Source organism: Vitis vinifera, chromosome 11 (genome assembly GCF_030704535.1).
Source record: "Vitis vinifera cultivar Pinot Noir 40024 chromosome 11, ASM3070453v1".
Classification (NCBI taxonomy): Eukaryota; Viridiplantae; Streptophyta; class Magnoliopsida; order Vitales; family Vitaceae; genus Vitis; species Vitis vinifera.
In genome coordinates this window covers 7,627,837-7,644,699 of record NC_081815.1, presented here as the reverse complement: position 1 = coordinate 7,644,699, position 16,863 = coordinate 7,627,837, and the positions used below count along the sequence as shown (strand labels likewise).

Below are 16,863 nucleotides of genomic sequence, written 5' to 3'. Positions count from 1 at the left end.
ACTCACAAGGAGTCAATTGATTGCATCTTTTGCATTGTAGCAAGGCGAGGGTGTTGTGGCAACTTTTGTTCTCTCTTTTTGATATTCCATGGGTGATTCACTCCTCTATTAGAGAGACTCTGTTAGGTTGAAAGGAAGCAAAAAAAAGTTTGGGGAGCAATTCTTTTATGCCTTTTTTGGATAAATTGGAAAGAGAAATAAAAGATCATTTGAGAATGTGGAGCTCTTTAATCAAAGATTGGAAGTCCTGTTTTTGAAAAGCTTGTTTTCCTTGTTCAAATTGTTTATAGGAGAAAGATTGATGTTCTTATTTGATTTCATTGATTAGTTAGGTTAGGTTTGAGGGAGGGAGTAGTTTTTTGTTTTCCTGTACCTTTTTTCCAGCACTTTTTGGTAGTTGTTATATACATCATGTATACTTTGGTGTGCCCTTTTTTGACACTTTCAATACTATTGTTATTTGTCTAAAAAAAAAAAGATATATATTGTGAACTCAAATCCTACAAGCATAAGCTTTTAGGACAATTAGTTGTTCAACATGATACCAAAGTCTCATTTGATGGGAGGTCATATGTTTGAACCCCACCACCGTATGTTTATTTCTCCAATTTATTAAGCCCACGTGCAAGCCTAAAAAAAAGGCTACATGTGAGGGGGCTGTTGGAGAACATGATACACATTGTGAACCCAAATCCTACAAGCTTAAGCTTTTAGGACAACTGGTTATTCAACAATTACTTCAAAGATTAGTGCCAAGATAAAGTTTGACAGAAAAAAGGAGAGAGAGAGACAGATTATCAATCATATGAAATGCAAAATGATAGCATGAATTAATCAAGAATAGATATCATTTTCATTACAGTAGTAACTAATATTGGGGGTTTTTATTCAGAACTATTTGGCTACATAAATTCTCTCAGCCATTTCAGGCTTATGATGATCAAATTTACCTCATAGACAACTATGAACATTTCCATAAATCATGTGTTAATCAGAAAGTGAAATTCCAAATGGTGACTGTCATTTGTTAGAGAATCAGTAATGAGATTTTCACAATTGTTAAGTACAACAGAGAACTGCAAGAGGTTGTTTTTCATGATATCCATCACAAATTAGGCATGCCTGTTGTTACTGCAACATTAGGGAAGTGATAAGAGTATAAATATTGGTCATAGAGGTTTTTTGGTCCTTCACTGAAACTCACAGAATGCATAGACCGTATTGAGATTGTCAGAATTCAGAACTCATCCACCATACAGAACAAGAATCCTTGTCCTTTCTTTTTACTTACCAACTTTATTATTTCCTTCATTTCATAATTCTATTATTTAATAACTTTTTAACAGCAAGTTACAATAATTTAATGATAGAATTATTATCTTCTTATGGATGATTCACAGACCCATGTTTTTTAATTTATTGTACTTTTACTAATTTTTAATGAAAAGGATATATATTAATAATGATAGGGAAACCACATAGCAACCATATAGATAATTATAATATAATGATGAGTGCTAAGCTTAGACTTAGGTTTATGTGATGTATACTTGTGTAGACAATTCAGAAAACAGATTATCATTTATCCATTTTTATTTAGATATCAAGAGGTTTGTTAGGCTTTCCACAAATTCCAATGCATCACCGAGCAACAACTTCTTGCCCCTGAGGCTTGGCTCAAGTGGTAAGGAATTGGAGTGGATAGATAGGAGGTTCAAGTCCTAGAATGGCAAAATGAAAAGTTAGCACCAGCTTCTTTCTAGTTTTATGTCCTGTTGACCTAACGAAATTAGAATAGCAGGTCTTTCTCATATGACCAGGAAAGATGAGGCTGGGCTTAGGTGCACTTAAGAGCAAAAACCAAGCTGCAATAGAAGTTAGGAGTTTGGCTTTGTCCTATTTTTCTTCATATGATCAGGAATGAGTGGGTATATCCGCATTTGCCTTGCCTCTGCCTCAAATTGAGGCTGTTCTATGTTTCCAGGGATTTGCATAACTTCTCAATGCAACATTTCTGGAGTTTTTAGCGATGTTCCCCAAAATGAGTTCCATTTTAGCTAAAATAAACTAGATACAGGAAACAAACTTATTAAATTGATTTATGGGGACCAAGGTATATATACATATATATTTTGATAACCGTGGAATCTTCCATGGCTAAGCCCTTAGGACTCTCCATGGGGATCCAAACCTTGGGATACTGACCACCCCACAACAACCAACACCGGGTAAATTCAGGGTATCATTAGTGGTAGGATTCGAACCCAGGACCATGTGCCACTTTCTGGGACCACACTTCTCCGTATTCGCCCTAACCAACAGGGCTACGCCGACGGGTATGGGGAACAAGGTATATGAAGTAGTTTCATTACAAAATATGATGGCAATCAAAATTCCAAGCCTGTTCAGATGAAGTAGAATGGGCAACCTTTGCTCAAACAACTCCAAAATCATGGAACTCATCAAGAGAGTCCAGTCAAACACCAACATCAACCTAAAAACTATCAAAGAAACAAAAGAATGAAAAAGGAAAAACATGGGTTGGCCAGTTAAGAAAGGATAGTTTTTGTTGGCACTGGAAGCTTCTACAAAATTGTGGAAAAGATAGTAACAACCAAAAAATAGTCTTAATGGATTAAATTTGATCTCCATTCAAATATCTGAACTGACATGTGCATAAACCCAAATTCAAATTTGCAAAATTGAAGTATAAGTTGCAAGTCAAAGTTACAGCTTTAGTTCAGGGTGGTGTGGGGTTTTGTAGTTTGTCAGTAAAAGTTATAGGAAGTTGCAAAGTCAGCACAGGTCATTTCAGTCATAAAAGAAGATCAAGATTGCACCAACAAAGAGTGATATGTTTGAGGTTTAAAGTTGTACAAAGTGAAGTGGAAGATCAAAGAGAAGATAAGTAAAGGTTAAAGACAGGATGGTATAAAAAGTTGTGGCCCCAGATAGAATAGATGGATAAATAAACCTCACCTTGTAAGATGGAACTTGGTATGCTTGGAGAAAAGAAAAGGTGGACTAGGGGTGAGAAATTTATCTTTGACGAATAACGCCCTTTTGTGTAAGTGGAATTGGAGGTTTGCTAATGAGAGAGATGTGTTGTGGAGGAGTGTAATTAGCCTCAAGTATGGCGTAGAGGAGGGGGGCTGGTGTACTCGGGATGTGATGGGAAGAAACGGAGTTGGGCTTTGTAAAGCAATTAGGAAGAAGTGGGGGCTGTTTGATGGCAGGGTAGCTTTCCATTTGGGTAATGGGCAAAGAGTGAAATTTTGGAAAGACAAGTGGTGTGGTGATGGGCCTCTTTGTGAGTTCTTCCCATCTCTTTTTTCCATGTCCATGTCGAAGAATGCTTGGGTTTCGGAGGTGTGGAATCCTGTTGGTGATGGGATTGGTTGGACTCCTCTCTTTGCAAGGGCGTTTAACGATTGGGGGATTGATTTGGTGGAGCGGTTGTTGCAGAAGATCCAAGCTTTCAGGGTTCAAAGGGAGGAGGAAGATAGAGTGATATGGACAGCTTCAAATGATGGGGCTTTCTCAGTTAGATCCCTTTATTCTATGATGGAGCCGGGGGGCCTTTCTTTGTTCCCTAGTGAAAGAATTTGGAGGGCAAGAGTGCCTCCCAAGGTAGCTTTCTTTGCTTGGGAGGCTTCTTGGGGTAAAGTTTTAACACAGGAGCAACTTCAAAGGAGGGGGTTCTCTTTGGCAAATAGGTGCTTTCTCTGTCTATCTGAAGAAGAAACAGTGGATCATCTCCTACTGCATTGTGTCAAGACGCGGGTCCTATGGAACCTCCTTTTCTCTCTTTTTGGAATATCTTGGACTCTCTCGTGTACAGTGAAGACAACCCTTCTTGGGTGGAATGGAGGGTTTGTGGGAAAAAGACGCAAGAAGGCTTGGCAAATGGCGCCTTTATGTATTTTTTGGTCAGTTTGGAAGGAGAGAAATAGGTTAGCGTTTGGGGATGAGGACCTTTCGCTTCAAAGGTTGAAATATTCTTTTGTATGTAATCTTTGGTTTTGGGTCAAGGGTTCCCTAGCAGAGAGTCATTCTTCTCTTGTAAGTTTTGTAGACTAGATAGGCTCCTAGTTAGGGAAGGTGGTGTGTATACTCCCTGTATACTTAGAGGGCACCGGTTTTTGGTGTTTCCTCTTTTCGTTTAATATACTTCCTTTACTTATCAAAAAAAAAAATGTACTCAATCATGATTAAGGATAAGGCTATGACTTAGCATTATAAATATTAATTTGATGGATTTAATGCAATATAAAATAATAACTACAACCCAAAAATGGGGTTAACACAATAGAAATGCTTTCGTGCGAGAACATGTCATTCATTTGAACTTGAAGAAATTGTAAACTTTGTCTACAATGAAACCATATGAGACAAACATACATAAATTTTGTCTAGCTAGTTTTCACAGTATACCTTACAGAAATTTTCAGATATAGGACCATCATTTTCGGAGCTGGACAATTCCTGCATAACTTTCTCCAATCCTTTGCTAATCGCTTGCATTTCCTCTGCCAAAAATTTCAGTTGTATCTGGATGGATAACACCAAGTCAATCAATAGCTGCCAACCAGATTATCTAAAATGCCTCAAAATGATTCTCAGATAACTGAAACAAGGATACCTTTGATGCAGGTTCCAAGCTGGCAAGGTCTTTAGAAAAATCTAAAACTTCTGGTAGTTTATCAGCAAGCACCTACAGCTTATCAAGTAGTAGAAAAATCAACAAGTAGAAACATATGCAAGCTTCTTAATAGAGTACTAGGGATGCTGCCAGAATTGCAACAAAAAAATATAATGTCCAATAGTTTTGAACCACATTATAGAGGTCTTATAGATTGGATGCAACCTTCTTTAGGAACACTACAATCACTGCAACAAAAAATATAATGTCTAATAATTTTGAACCACAAAATAGGAAGTCATATATGCTTCAATGGATTTCTGTAAACAAATGATAAAAAGACGTGCAATCTCGCATGTTGATAAAATATAAATCACCAAGAAATAAGATGTGCTTTTGCATGGAGCTACAAGATAAACTGTCTAAACAGCACTCAGATAGTTGTGAGCTAATAAGAATCCACGAAGCCAAGCAAAGCCAAAAAGGTTATGAATGACAATAGCAAGCACAAAATATAAAAGCTCAGTAAGCACCATAACAACTTGGATAATGATCAAATCAACATAAAAATATCCCCCAGAAAAATCCTAGTCACCACATCATCACATCCATTTTTAAAGCAATTAGTGACAAAATAATCATGAATGGCATGTTCAGATAGGCATTTGTCTTGGAATCCCAAGCCTCTTACAATAAATGTTTCTACATCATCTTCTTTACTTCATCCAATCTTTTTAAAGGGAGGTATTGAAGGTATCCACAAGTATTACTATGATCTACAAACAGTCTACCTATGAAATGAGTGAGAATAGATCATAGGCCTTCAGTATGCACCATTGTAAAGAAGTTCTATCAGGAATTTCCAACACCTTGGTCTATTTAAAATATCTTTTTAAGCACTTCAACCATGGTAATGCTCAGATGAAGAGATTTGAAGCAATTATAGAATGTACCTTTTTAGTTACATAGAGATGTAAATAAAGTTGACAGAAACATGAAAAATAAAGAAGAGACAGCCAGGGAAAGCGAATTATCATACTTAGAATGGAAGGTTCATAAAGTTTCACGTAGTGCTATGGGCAAGAATGTATAACAAGACATGGAAAAAAATGATATCCATTTTTCTTATCCACTGTTCAGAAATTAAAATATATGCTTCATAAATAACATGGCCATGCCCTAGTATGCATATGTGAATGTATCTTACTATGAAATGTACCCTAACACATAATAAACAGACCATATTCCCACAGAAATTTCAAATCAATATAGTATCCATGAAAAAAATTGATTGAGACATGATAAACATACAGCATGATCCAAGAAAATTTTCAAATTAATATATTGGATAATCATGTCTCAAGGATAGATAGCAATTTGTACCTTACAAAGGTAATGCATGAGAGTTGTCTTTTTGTTCCGGGCGCGTGTATCAGCAATTTTGAGAAGGCTATCCAACCTAAATCCAATAGCAGAGCCTAAAGCCGAGAGAGAGAGAGAGAGAGAGAGAGAGAGGAGAGAAAAGAAAGAAATTACTGGAAAAAAACTCAAAGAAAGCAATAAAATTAGTCCAAGTGGACAGGACAACAGTGTATTGCAAGTGCAAAGAGCAAGGTCAAACAGCACATAGTGCAGGCAGGCAAAAAGCCATTGCATACTAAAAGATGGGGTACCAATTAAGTTCACCTCAGGCCTAGAAAGACTTAAAGTAATTACTAGATTCAGTCACAAGAGTTCTCTTTTACCACTTGGTTCCATATATGGCCACATGTTCAATTAAATCACAGGTATACAAGTAATCATCACAATGTAGAGCAGTTAGCAATAGAATAGTTGGTATCTCATGGTATTTTGAGCAATGTTTTCAAAACTAGACTGGACCAGCATGTTGGACCACTGAGCAGTCCTCGGTCCAGTTAGATTCATATGTTGAACCATTCTTGAGTTTGGACCAGTAGAGAACTGGTAAAACTGCCATTTGAACAGGATAACCAGTTGAACTGGCCAGTTTTTGGGAAATTATCCAATCCCCCCAGTTTTTAAACCTTGAAATGTGTCATTTACATGTTTTGCAGTCTGCCCTAGTTTTCTTTAGAGATCCCCAACCCAACTGCACACAGCTCTTGAAGGCCTCATACAGTCAGCTTTCAGCACCATTTCAGCCCTGAGCAGCATGTCCCCTCCAGCTTCAACACCACACTCATCCAACACATGTGACAGACAGTCCATCTTCAGTGACAACAACATCTGTGCTGACCCCACAATAAATGGTGACAACAGTCTATTCATCACCATTTCTGACAACATTCTTCATCAAGAAAATCTGGGAGCAGGGATGGTGCAAGTGGTATTGAGAAGCAGAAAGGAAGTCCATATATAAGGAATGGAGTTCAGAGAATAGAGAGACTGCCTTTTTCTTTTATTTTATTTCTTTCAAGGGAGAAGGTGGTGACATGTGGGAATGAGAAGAGGTGTGTCAACTTGTATGTTGGAATTCTAATATAGTAGAGAAATTTGAGTACTGCACCTAGTGAGATTTTTTTCACTTCATCACTACTTAATTTACATGTATAAAGAAATCTATTTTGACCAATGTTTTCAGAACTGGACCGGTCATTGAACCAGAAAAGTTACCGGTTCATGTTTCACTGGTCGGACCGACGATCGAACCGCAGTCGAACTGATGACGTCATAAATATATATTTTATATATTATTAAAATAAAAAATAATAATAATAAGTTCCATGTAAATTTTGATAGTATTTACTTTGTTTGTTGAGTTTTATTTATTTATTTTTATTTCTCTATCAAATTATAAACAAAAATCACAATTTTAATTATAAAAATAAAGAATCAAGTCATTAACAATTTAATTTTAAAAATAATTCAAATCATCAACAATTTATAAAAACCCCACATTAATTTAGAGAATCAAGTCATCAATAATTTTTAAAAAAATCAAAGAATTAAAAATTTTGAAATTTGTTCCAAAATTTATTTTCAAAATGAGAAATTTACTATCAAATCAAATATTTATTTAAATTTTAAAAATTAGAATTTCATTTGAAAATCAACAAAGATTTCAATAATTTCAATAAATTAAAATTTCAATGTGCAATAAAAAAAAATTCTAAAAGTTAAATATTAAACGTAACATTAAAATTATAATCAACAAAAAATTAAGACATTAAATATTAAAAGATTAAATATAAAACATAATTTTTTTTTTTTTAAAAAAAAAATGGGAGTTTAAGATTTTAGTTTTTGCTTGTCGGCAGAAGAAAGGCGTGCCGCCGGTGGGTGGAGCTGGTTCGGGGGGCTGGGGCAAAGGGTGGAGCTAGTTCGGCGGGTGGAGTTTAAGATTAACTTTTCCATGTGTGGGGGGGGGGGGGGGGGGGAGGGGCTCGTTAGCGGCAGGCGGCCTATCGGCCTGTTGCTGGAGCTGGGGCAGTCGGGGGTTGGAGCTAGGGCGCCGTAGTACAGATTGATGGTGCTGGCCGCTGGGAGTTTGGAACCTGCGTATTCGAAGATTCTCTGACGAAAATCATCTGGAAAGAATTCACAACATTGCCCCAACCTTCTATGGGCAATTGACAAGATGGGCTTATTGGCGGCATGCGAGCCGCCGACCTGCTGCTGGAACTGGGGCGCTGCAAGGGTGGGTTTGTTTTGGGGTCATCAAAACGGCGTTGTTTTCACGCCAGAAGCATCAAAACGACATCGTTTTGATGCTGTGAAAAACAAAAAAAAAAAAAGTTTGAACTGTCGAGTTTGGAGAGAACTGGCCGGTTCGTCCAGTTCTCCAGTCAGACTGTCGGTTCACCCAGTTCGAATCCGGTCCAATTCACCGGACTAGACTGAAACTGTGAACGGCTGACGGTTGGACCAATTGGACCATCCGGTCCGGTCCGGTTTTTAAAACCATGAATTTTGACAGATATATATATATATTTTGAATTCGAGAATTAAAGAGAGGTGCTTTAGTTAAGTGGAACTGTCCAAGAATCCTCTTTACGATCTATATCATAAAGATAACATATAAGATTAAAAGTTTTATGTACATTTTAATTGAGAGCTTAAAATTGAAGTAAAACTAGGTCATTCACACCCTATATATATATATAGGTATACTTTTTTTATAATTATTTTAATAATAAATATAAATTACATATTTATGATGTCATACCAACATCATGGTTTAACGATGGTTGAACCGGTCTACTTATGATACAATAACTTTTCCTGTTTCCATGCAGTTATGAGATTCTGAACAAACTCAATTGAATAGGCAAAAGAGCTAGGCCAAAATATTCTGATGTTAGTCATAATAATCTATCTCAACTTTTCTTATCCTTCTTTGTGCTCTTTCTTAAATTTTCTGCAATAAACTAATTTAACATTTGGAACCAAAGATCCCACCCAAAATAATTCAAATAGCTCTTGTAAACCCTAATTTTATTACAACGCCACCTATCATAATACAAGTTCATCTTCCATGACAGAACATAACCCTAATTCTTCAATATAGTGCCAGCTTTTTGAAAAATCCTATACTAAATAGGTTAGCAATTATTATGACCTTAGCAATTATTATGTTAGCATTATTATAGTCCCTTCTAAGACTCTTTAAGTTTTACTCCTTTCCATCTCTTCATCGGGCTTCCTCAATCTCCCAATATTCACTATTCCGATAACATAATTAAAGTAATAATATTTAATTTAAACTACTTTATAAGCCCTTTAAGGAATGGCTCAAGTGGCAAAGGATTAGGGTGGGATGTGGGAGGTCCAAATTCAAGTCCTAGAGAAATAATAAAGAAAAAAAAACTCAACGATGATGGATAAGGTGATCATGATAGGAGCAACAAAATTTCAAAATACAATTCCTTCCTTGTGGGGGGGTGGGGGGTGAGTGGGACCTACACTTCAAACTTGGATTGAATGATTGACTTTGGGAAGGTACCAAAAGTTTGGGCTAATTAAGGGTCTTCAGTTATTAGTAAGTCATCATTGAGGACGGTTTTCCAAGATAGGAGATTAGTAGAGTTTCGAGGGCTTTGGAGGGATTAGTTAATGAGGAGCTGAGGCATTGAGTATTGAAAGTGTGAGAATTTAATGTCCATCCTGCAAAGGTGGTTTCCCTTTTTATGCTTGGGAATGGAACTTCATTAATGAGGTTAGTTTAGGAGGCCAAGAAGCCTTGTTCTATGTGGCCACTACAGAATGTTTATGTTCAATAGGTTTGTGGGATTGCTTGTCAAAGGGTTTGAAGAGGAGATTTTAGTCCTTTTGAGGAGGATGGAAGCAAGAAGAGGAATCAGTCCCTAGACCTATTGAGGAAAAGTAAGATTGTTTTGCCATTAAGAACTCACAGGGACAGACCTTCAGAAACTGGAATGCATAATGAATTATGATGATTTGGCAGGGCAAAAGAGTAAGGGTGACAAGTCTGGGCTAGCTTTAGTTAACTTATGAAGATAAGAATTATTTCTTTAAATGTTAGAAAGGTAATTAACAAGAAGAAACACTAGGTTATTAAGTCTCTAATAATTTTTCAGAAGGCAGACTTGATGTGCCTTTAAGAAACCAAGGTATAGGGGATGTTGATCAATTTGGGGGCAAATTTTTGAACTGAGGTGCTATGGAAGGGTGACTAAAGGTGTTGTGGCCTTTGGGAATAATAGAGTACTAGAGTTTCTTAGAATGGAATTAGGTGTTTATTCTGGCTACGGTCATTTCAAAAGCTACAAAGATAATTTTATATGGGTTTTTTTACTAGGGTGCATGGCTGGTTCAGGGAGGGAGCAGAAATATTCTTGGGCTCAATGATGGATATTGGAGGGTTGATGGGTTGGAGGAGGATTTAAATTGAGTCAGGAGGAACTGCATTAGGCTCTCTTTAGTTATGAGGCATTTTACAACAATTAGGGAGGAACTAAATCTATGTGATCTTCCACTAATTAGGGTCGTTTTTACATGGTGTGGAGGTTTGAATATTCTATTGGTGTTAAGATAGGACATTTTCCATGTCTACCAAGACAAGGAGAACCATTTCAATAGTTTGTTCTAGAGCAACTTGTTGAGGCTAATTTTTGAACACTCTCCTATTCTTTTTTATGGAGGTGGTATGAGAATATATGGCATAAGGTAGAGGGATTTAGGAGCTTGATAAAAAATTGGTAGTTTGGTTATGATTTTAGGGGTTCTTTTTCAATGGTGCAGCTAGAAAATTTGGAGGGGGGTAAAGTAAAAAAGTGTGGATTATAATAAATATAGATAAATTTTTATCTTCATTCCATAAAGCAATTATTGGCATTAGTTATAACAGCAAAAAAAAAAAAAATTAAAAAAAAAAATACAATGCATCTAATTAAATAATAGAAATGCTTAAAACATTGGTAAAAAAAGGTTTTAGATTTTATTAAAAATTTACCCAAAAACTCAAGAATATTTTCAAAAGAATTTTAAAATGGCAAGAAATCTTTCAAGAATTTTTTTTAATATTTTAGAAAGTTTTTGTTAAGAGAATTTTTAGGAAAATTCAATAATTTCACTAATATATTTTTAGGTTTTTTTGAACTAATTAAATATAAGTCACTCGAGAGTAATATATTTTTATTCAAAAGTTATTTATAACATGGCAATATAAATGTAGCACCATCATTAAAACTTAAGTAGTCAGTCATAAATTAGTAACTATTTTACTAAACCTAAAAATCAAAACATTTAAAAAAATCTCAAAATTAAACTGAAAACCACCTACCACTAAAAAGATACTTAAAAAAAACAATATTTAAATAAAGTTAAAATATATCAATGATTTAATAGTACATAATTTAAATAATTATGTAGTCATTTGTAGATTGGTTAACTACTTGATCAAATGCAAAATTTTAAAACAAGAATCATTTTATAAGGATTTAAATAAATGAAATAAAATTAAAAATTAAAATATATATATATATATATATATATATATATAAAGTCCATTTGGTATCTGTACTTAACCTTTTTTTTTTTTGTCCTCATACAAAATTATTTTGTTGGGAAGTGAGAGAAGGGCATGCATTTTTGCTTTTTAATTTTTTTTTTAATTCTTAAAAGTAAATAGAAAATTTTCATTATTAAAATTTGAGTGGGATGGCTTTGCCATGGGTTCTTTTAGCCATGTTCTTCCTTTAATTTGAAAGTTTTAATGGAAAATTTAAAGGTGACAAACAAAGAGATCTTTAGAGTGAAAATTCGAAGGAAAGGGATTTTGATCAAATTGGTTTTTGGGTTTAAAGGAGAGGGAAACTTCTCTATTTGTACAAGAAGTTGTGGCTAGGAGAGTGGCATTGGTGGATTATAATAATTGAGCTTGCTAAAGGAAAGTTCATGGAGGTACAAATCAAGAGAATTATGTTCAAGAAGGAAGATAAAAACACCAAATTCTTTCACAACATGGCTAAAGCTTGTAAGAGGAATTATATTAGCAATACAAGGGTGGATGAGCTTTGGCACCCAAAGGATTCTAAGAGTAAGGAGAGAGTATTTAGTTCTTGTACAAGCCTTCTATCTAAATTGGCATGGTGAATACCTGGTACTCACATAATGTCTTTCAATTTATTAGGGATGGAGGATTTAGGGGGCTTGGAAGTGTCTTTCACAAAGAAGGAAGTTTTTGTGGCTTTATCTAGGTTCAGTGGGGAGAAAGCTCTTAGACTAGATGGTTTCACATGGCCCATTAGGAGCATTGTTGGGATTTTGAGAAGGATTAAGTGGTAGACTTCTTTAGGGAGTTCCATTAGAGAGATCTCTTTCAAAGAAGCTTAAACACCCCCTTCTTGGTCTTAGTCTCTAAAAAAGGAGGAATCATAGATTTAATGGACTTGAGACTCATTGGTTGCCTAGATAAACGTCTAACAAAGGTTTTGGCCAATAGACTCCAGAAAGTGATGGGAAGTATGGTTTCCAAATGTCAAAATTCCTTTGTGGAGGGTAAACAAATTTTCAATGCAATGCTTATTGAAAACAAGGCTGTAGATTCTGCTTATGACTGTGAATAAGGGTTTCCTATGAGCATTGCTTGAAACAACAGGGTTTGACCAGTAGTGGATTGATTGGATTAAGTGGTGAATGCCAATAGCAAGATTATTAGTGCTAGTGAACCATACTCCCACTATTTTTTTCCAAAGTTGAAGGAGATTGAGGTAATTGGATCTATTCTCTTTATTTTAGTGACAGAGGCTCTTAGCTATTTAGAAAGGGTTGGAGTCGTATCATCTCTCATTTCAAGGTGGGAAGAGGGAAGGGCAATGAGGGAGTGGAGTGGTCTCGTCTTCTGTTTACATATGGCACTCTCATTTTTTGTGATGCTTGCCAAGAGCAATTGATATATTTGAGTTGGACCCTTGTGGTTTAGGGTAGTTGCTAGTTGAAAATTAATCTAGAGAAAAGTGTCTCAATTCTAGTAAGGCCATGCATAATACAGAGGAGTTGACCGCCTTGTTAAGTTGTGGGTTGGGTGATCTCCCAACCGCATACTAAGGCCTCCCATTGGGACCTTCTTTTAAAGCGTCAATAGTTTAGTATGTGGTATAAGAGAGATTTCACAAAAGGCTTACTTTGTGGAAGAGGTAATACCTATCCAAGGGTGGTAGGTTCATGTTGATTAAGAGTACTTTGTCTAACTTACCGATATATTTTTAAATTTTTACTTGCCATCTCAAGAAAGATGAGCTTGAGACTTGAGAAGATTCAAAGAGATTTTCTTTGAGGGGTGGGACCCTTGGCAAAAAGTTTCATTTGGTTAGGTGGCCTTTGTGTGTATGGAAAAGAAGAAAGGAGGACTTGGTATTATGGATTTACCTACCTTAAGATTTATCTATCTAAATTAGGCTTTGCTTGGCAAAATGAGTAGGAGGTTTGTTGTAAAAGGGAAGTCTCTATGGAAGCAAGTCATAGTTGAGAAGTTTAGGGAAGAAGTGTGTGAGTGGTGTTCCATAGGCATGAGGGAAGGATTTAAGGCAGGGTATGGCAAGCAATAAGAAGACGTTGGGGAGACTTTAAAGTTGAACCAATTCTATGGTGGGAGATGGTAAAAAGGTGAAATTTTGTAAGGATTGTTGATGTGGTGTATCGCTCTTGCATCTTGATTCCTCTATGCTTGTCATAGCCAATTCAAATGATGTATGGGTTGCAAATTCGTGGAAGGAATTAGGTGGGGGATGGAATTATAGACAATATTTCTTAACACAATTTCAAGATTGGAATTAGAAAGGATTGAGCATTTCTTATGACGACTTGAGAGTGATTAGTAAAAAGGAATGGTGAAGATAGACTGATTTGGAACAATTCAAAGGGTAGGAAATTTGCACTCAAATCTTTTTATACTTATCTAGAACTAGAAAACAGGGGGGCTTTTCCTATGGAAGTGGTTTGAAATTCATGGGCCTGTGCAAAAGTGTAGCTCTTTACTTGGGAATCAATTTTAGGGAGGATATTGACATTGCTACAATTAAGAAGGAGACATTAGACCTTGGTGAATCAATGCTTTTTCCATGAAGATGATGAAAAATCAGTTGATCACATTCTTCTCCATTGCATTAAAACAAAGGTCTTGTGGTATTTGTTATTATCTCCATTTAAAGTGGAGTTGATGTTTACCTACTCCACTTGAAAGACTCTCCCAAGCTAGCATGGAGTTTTATGGGATCACTGCTTTGTGTTTACCATAGACTATCTAGAAAGAAAGAAATAACAAATCATTTCAAATAAAGACTAGTCAGATTGAATTGTCAAAACATCATTTTTATGTACCCTTTTTCTTTAGGCTAGAATGTTCTTAGAAGTGGCTTCAATGTCTGTGATGGATCAAATTGATTGGGTGGGTTTAGACAAAGGGAGAAATGTATTTTGTTTTTCTCTCATTTTTATCACCTTTTGGTTCCTTTTGTATACCTCAAATGTACTTTGTTGTCCTCTTTGGAAGGTGTTGCAAATGATATTTTCATTTTCCTATAAAAAAAAATTCAAACTACTTCATAAACTTATTGTATTTTTTTATTAAAAAAAAACAAAAGATAGGCCTTGGTAAAAAATGTATCAGGTGGATTAGATTTTGCATCTCTTTGGTTATATCCTAGTTGTTGGTTAATGCTTCTCCTTCTAGTTTCTTCCAAAGCTTGAGAATGCTAAGAAGATTTACTTCCGAGTGTTTGTTTATGTTGGTGATCAAGGCTTTGAATTGCTTTATTACAAAGGCCACAAAGAAGAATTTCTTAGGGGACTTTAAGGTGGGGGGAAGGAATAGACATGTTTGGGGATTTTGTACTTGTTTTCTATTTAAGAACACCTTTCCGTTCGGTGATAGGAATGTGGTCAAACATTTTTTTCTTTTTAAGAATGCTTTTATGTATTTAAAGTTCAGGGCATGTAGTTTGTCCTTTTTAATGCTAAGCCAGTATAAGATTCAATTAAGAAATGGTTCAAGAGGAGGCTTGCTTCTTGGAAGGGGCAGTATTTTCCTAAGGGTTTCAAGTTGGCTCTTAGGAAAAGCACTTTATCATTCAGTCAACCACTATGTGCCTTCTTCTTTGATAACATTATCACTTTCAACAAACTTGAAAAACTTCATAGAGGCTTCCTATTGGGGAGTGGAGATATGGAAAGATGTTCCACATAGTTAATTGTTCTATTGTTTTTTTCTATCTATGTGTCACACACTTCTTGATCCCTAACAATGCTTTATTAGGTAAGTGACTATGGAGATTTGCTTGTTCAAGGGATAGATTGTGGACTAAGGTCATAGTGGGAAAATTTGGTAAGAAGGAAGGAATTGGTCTTGTAGAGAAAGGAAGGAAAGTTTCAAGGACTTGGATAGACATTAAAAACGGGTGAAATGTTTTTTTTTTTTTTTTTTATACAGGTAAATAAAGGTAGTATTAAACAATTAGTGTCAAATAGAGTGCACCAAAGAACATAGGATGTATACAGCGATCGCCAAAAGGCATCAGAAAAAAAGGAAAAGGGACAACAAAAAACTACTCCCTCAATAAGAATCTAACCAATCAATCAAGTTAAGACAACAAGTTACAAAGAAACAAGCTTTTCAATCTTTGATCAAAAAGCTCCTCATTTTCAAATGGTATTCTACTTTTCTCCTTCCAAATTGCTCAAAAGGGGCACAAAAAAGTTGCTCCTCACACCTTTTTTCATTTCATTTCAACAAAGGAGCCATGCCATCCTAACAAGATATCTTTTACGGAGGAAGGTAACACCCAAGATACTTTGAAAAGAGAGAACAATAGCTGCCACAAAACCCTTGTCTTGCCACAGTACAACAATATGTAGTCAATCAACTCCTCTTGAATATGATAAGGGAAATATTTGTTAACCAACATCCGGCCTCTCCTCTAAAGCTAATCTAATGTCTTCCCCAAGTTGTCTGCCAAGCAAAAAAGCTTGCCTTAGCTGGAATGCACAAATTTCAAGCAACACCTACCAGAAAAGGTGCTAATCTCCCAAGCTCTAGGATTGTGTAAAGGGACTTGATGGAGAAAGTTTCACTATTTGTCTCCAAACAAATCACCTTATCTTCTCCCTCCCCTATTCACTACCTTTTCTTGAAGCCTAAAAAAGAAACACTCCACAATCTCGATCTCTCAATCTTTTAGATGCTTATAGAGAAGATAGGAGTCCAAAAACCCCTTTCATTGGACTAATTCCACAAAAATCCGCCACCCATGCCTCTTTCGAAATAGCTATGACAAATAAGGACAAAAAAAATACACACAAAAGCTCATCTTCTCCGCATTAATTATCTTTCCAATAGTTTATCCTCCTCCCATGACCCACAAAGAAGACTCTAATGTTGACAATCTCCCCCATAGAGGAGAGTCTACGGTTGACAATCTCCTGCACTTTCCTTATAGCTTTCCATAACCTAACCCCATACCTGTCTCTCACTTCCTAAGAACATCACCCCCTTTGAACTTCTCCGTATTTTCCGCTTATAACTTACTTCCAAAAAGCCCCCCTTTCCATTGAAAAACATCAATTCCACTTGTAAAGAAGGGCATCGTTAAGCATAGAAAGACATCTAACTCTTAGGCCCCTTTTTTCTTATCTAAACAAACTGCCTACTTCACTAAATACGACTTTCTCTCTAAAGTCCTGTTGCCCCTTAGGAAAACCCTCTCAATCTGTTCCAACCTTAAACTCACTTTCGTCGGCATCTG

At 35.9% G+C, this 16,863-nt stretch overlaps 1 protein-coding gene across 8 annotated transcripts in view; it reads right to left on the bottom strand.

Moving 5' to 3' along the window:
• The window catches only part of LOC100249846 (formin-like protein 13), a 58,662-nt gene that overhangs the window by 11,456 nt on the left and 30,343 nt on the right, over positions 1–16,863 (bottom strand). For 5 of the 8 annotated variants that reach the window (XR_009466868.1, XR_009466869.1, XR_009466870.1 and 2 more), the window contains 3 exons: positions 6,026–6,120; positions 4,643–4,714; positions 4,435–4,551 (listed from right to left, as the gene is read on the bottom strand). Coding sequence is in view for 5 of the 8 variants with exons in the window: in XM_059740550.1 (XP_059596533.1) it covers positions 4,435–4,551; positions 4,643–4,714; positions 6,026–6,120 (284 nt within the window). In the remaining 3 variants the exon portion in view is untranslated. Of the gene's footprint in view, positions 1–4,434; positions 4,552–4,642; positions 4,721–6,025; positions 6,121–16,863 lie in introns of those variants that run through there. The other 3 variants (XM_059740552.1, XM_059740553.1, XM_059740554.1) reach the window with 3 other exon arrangements.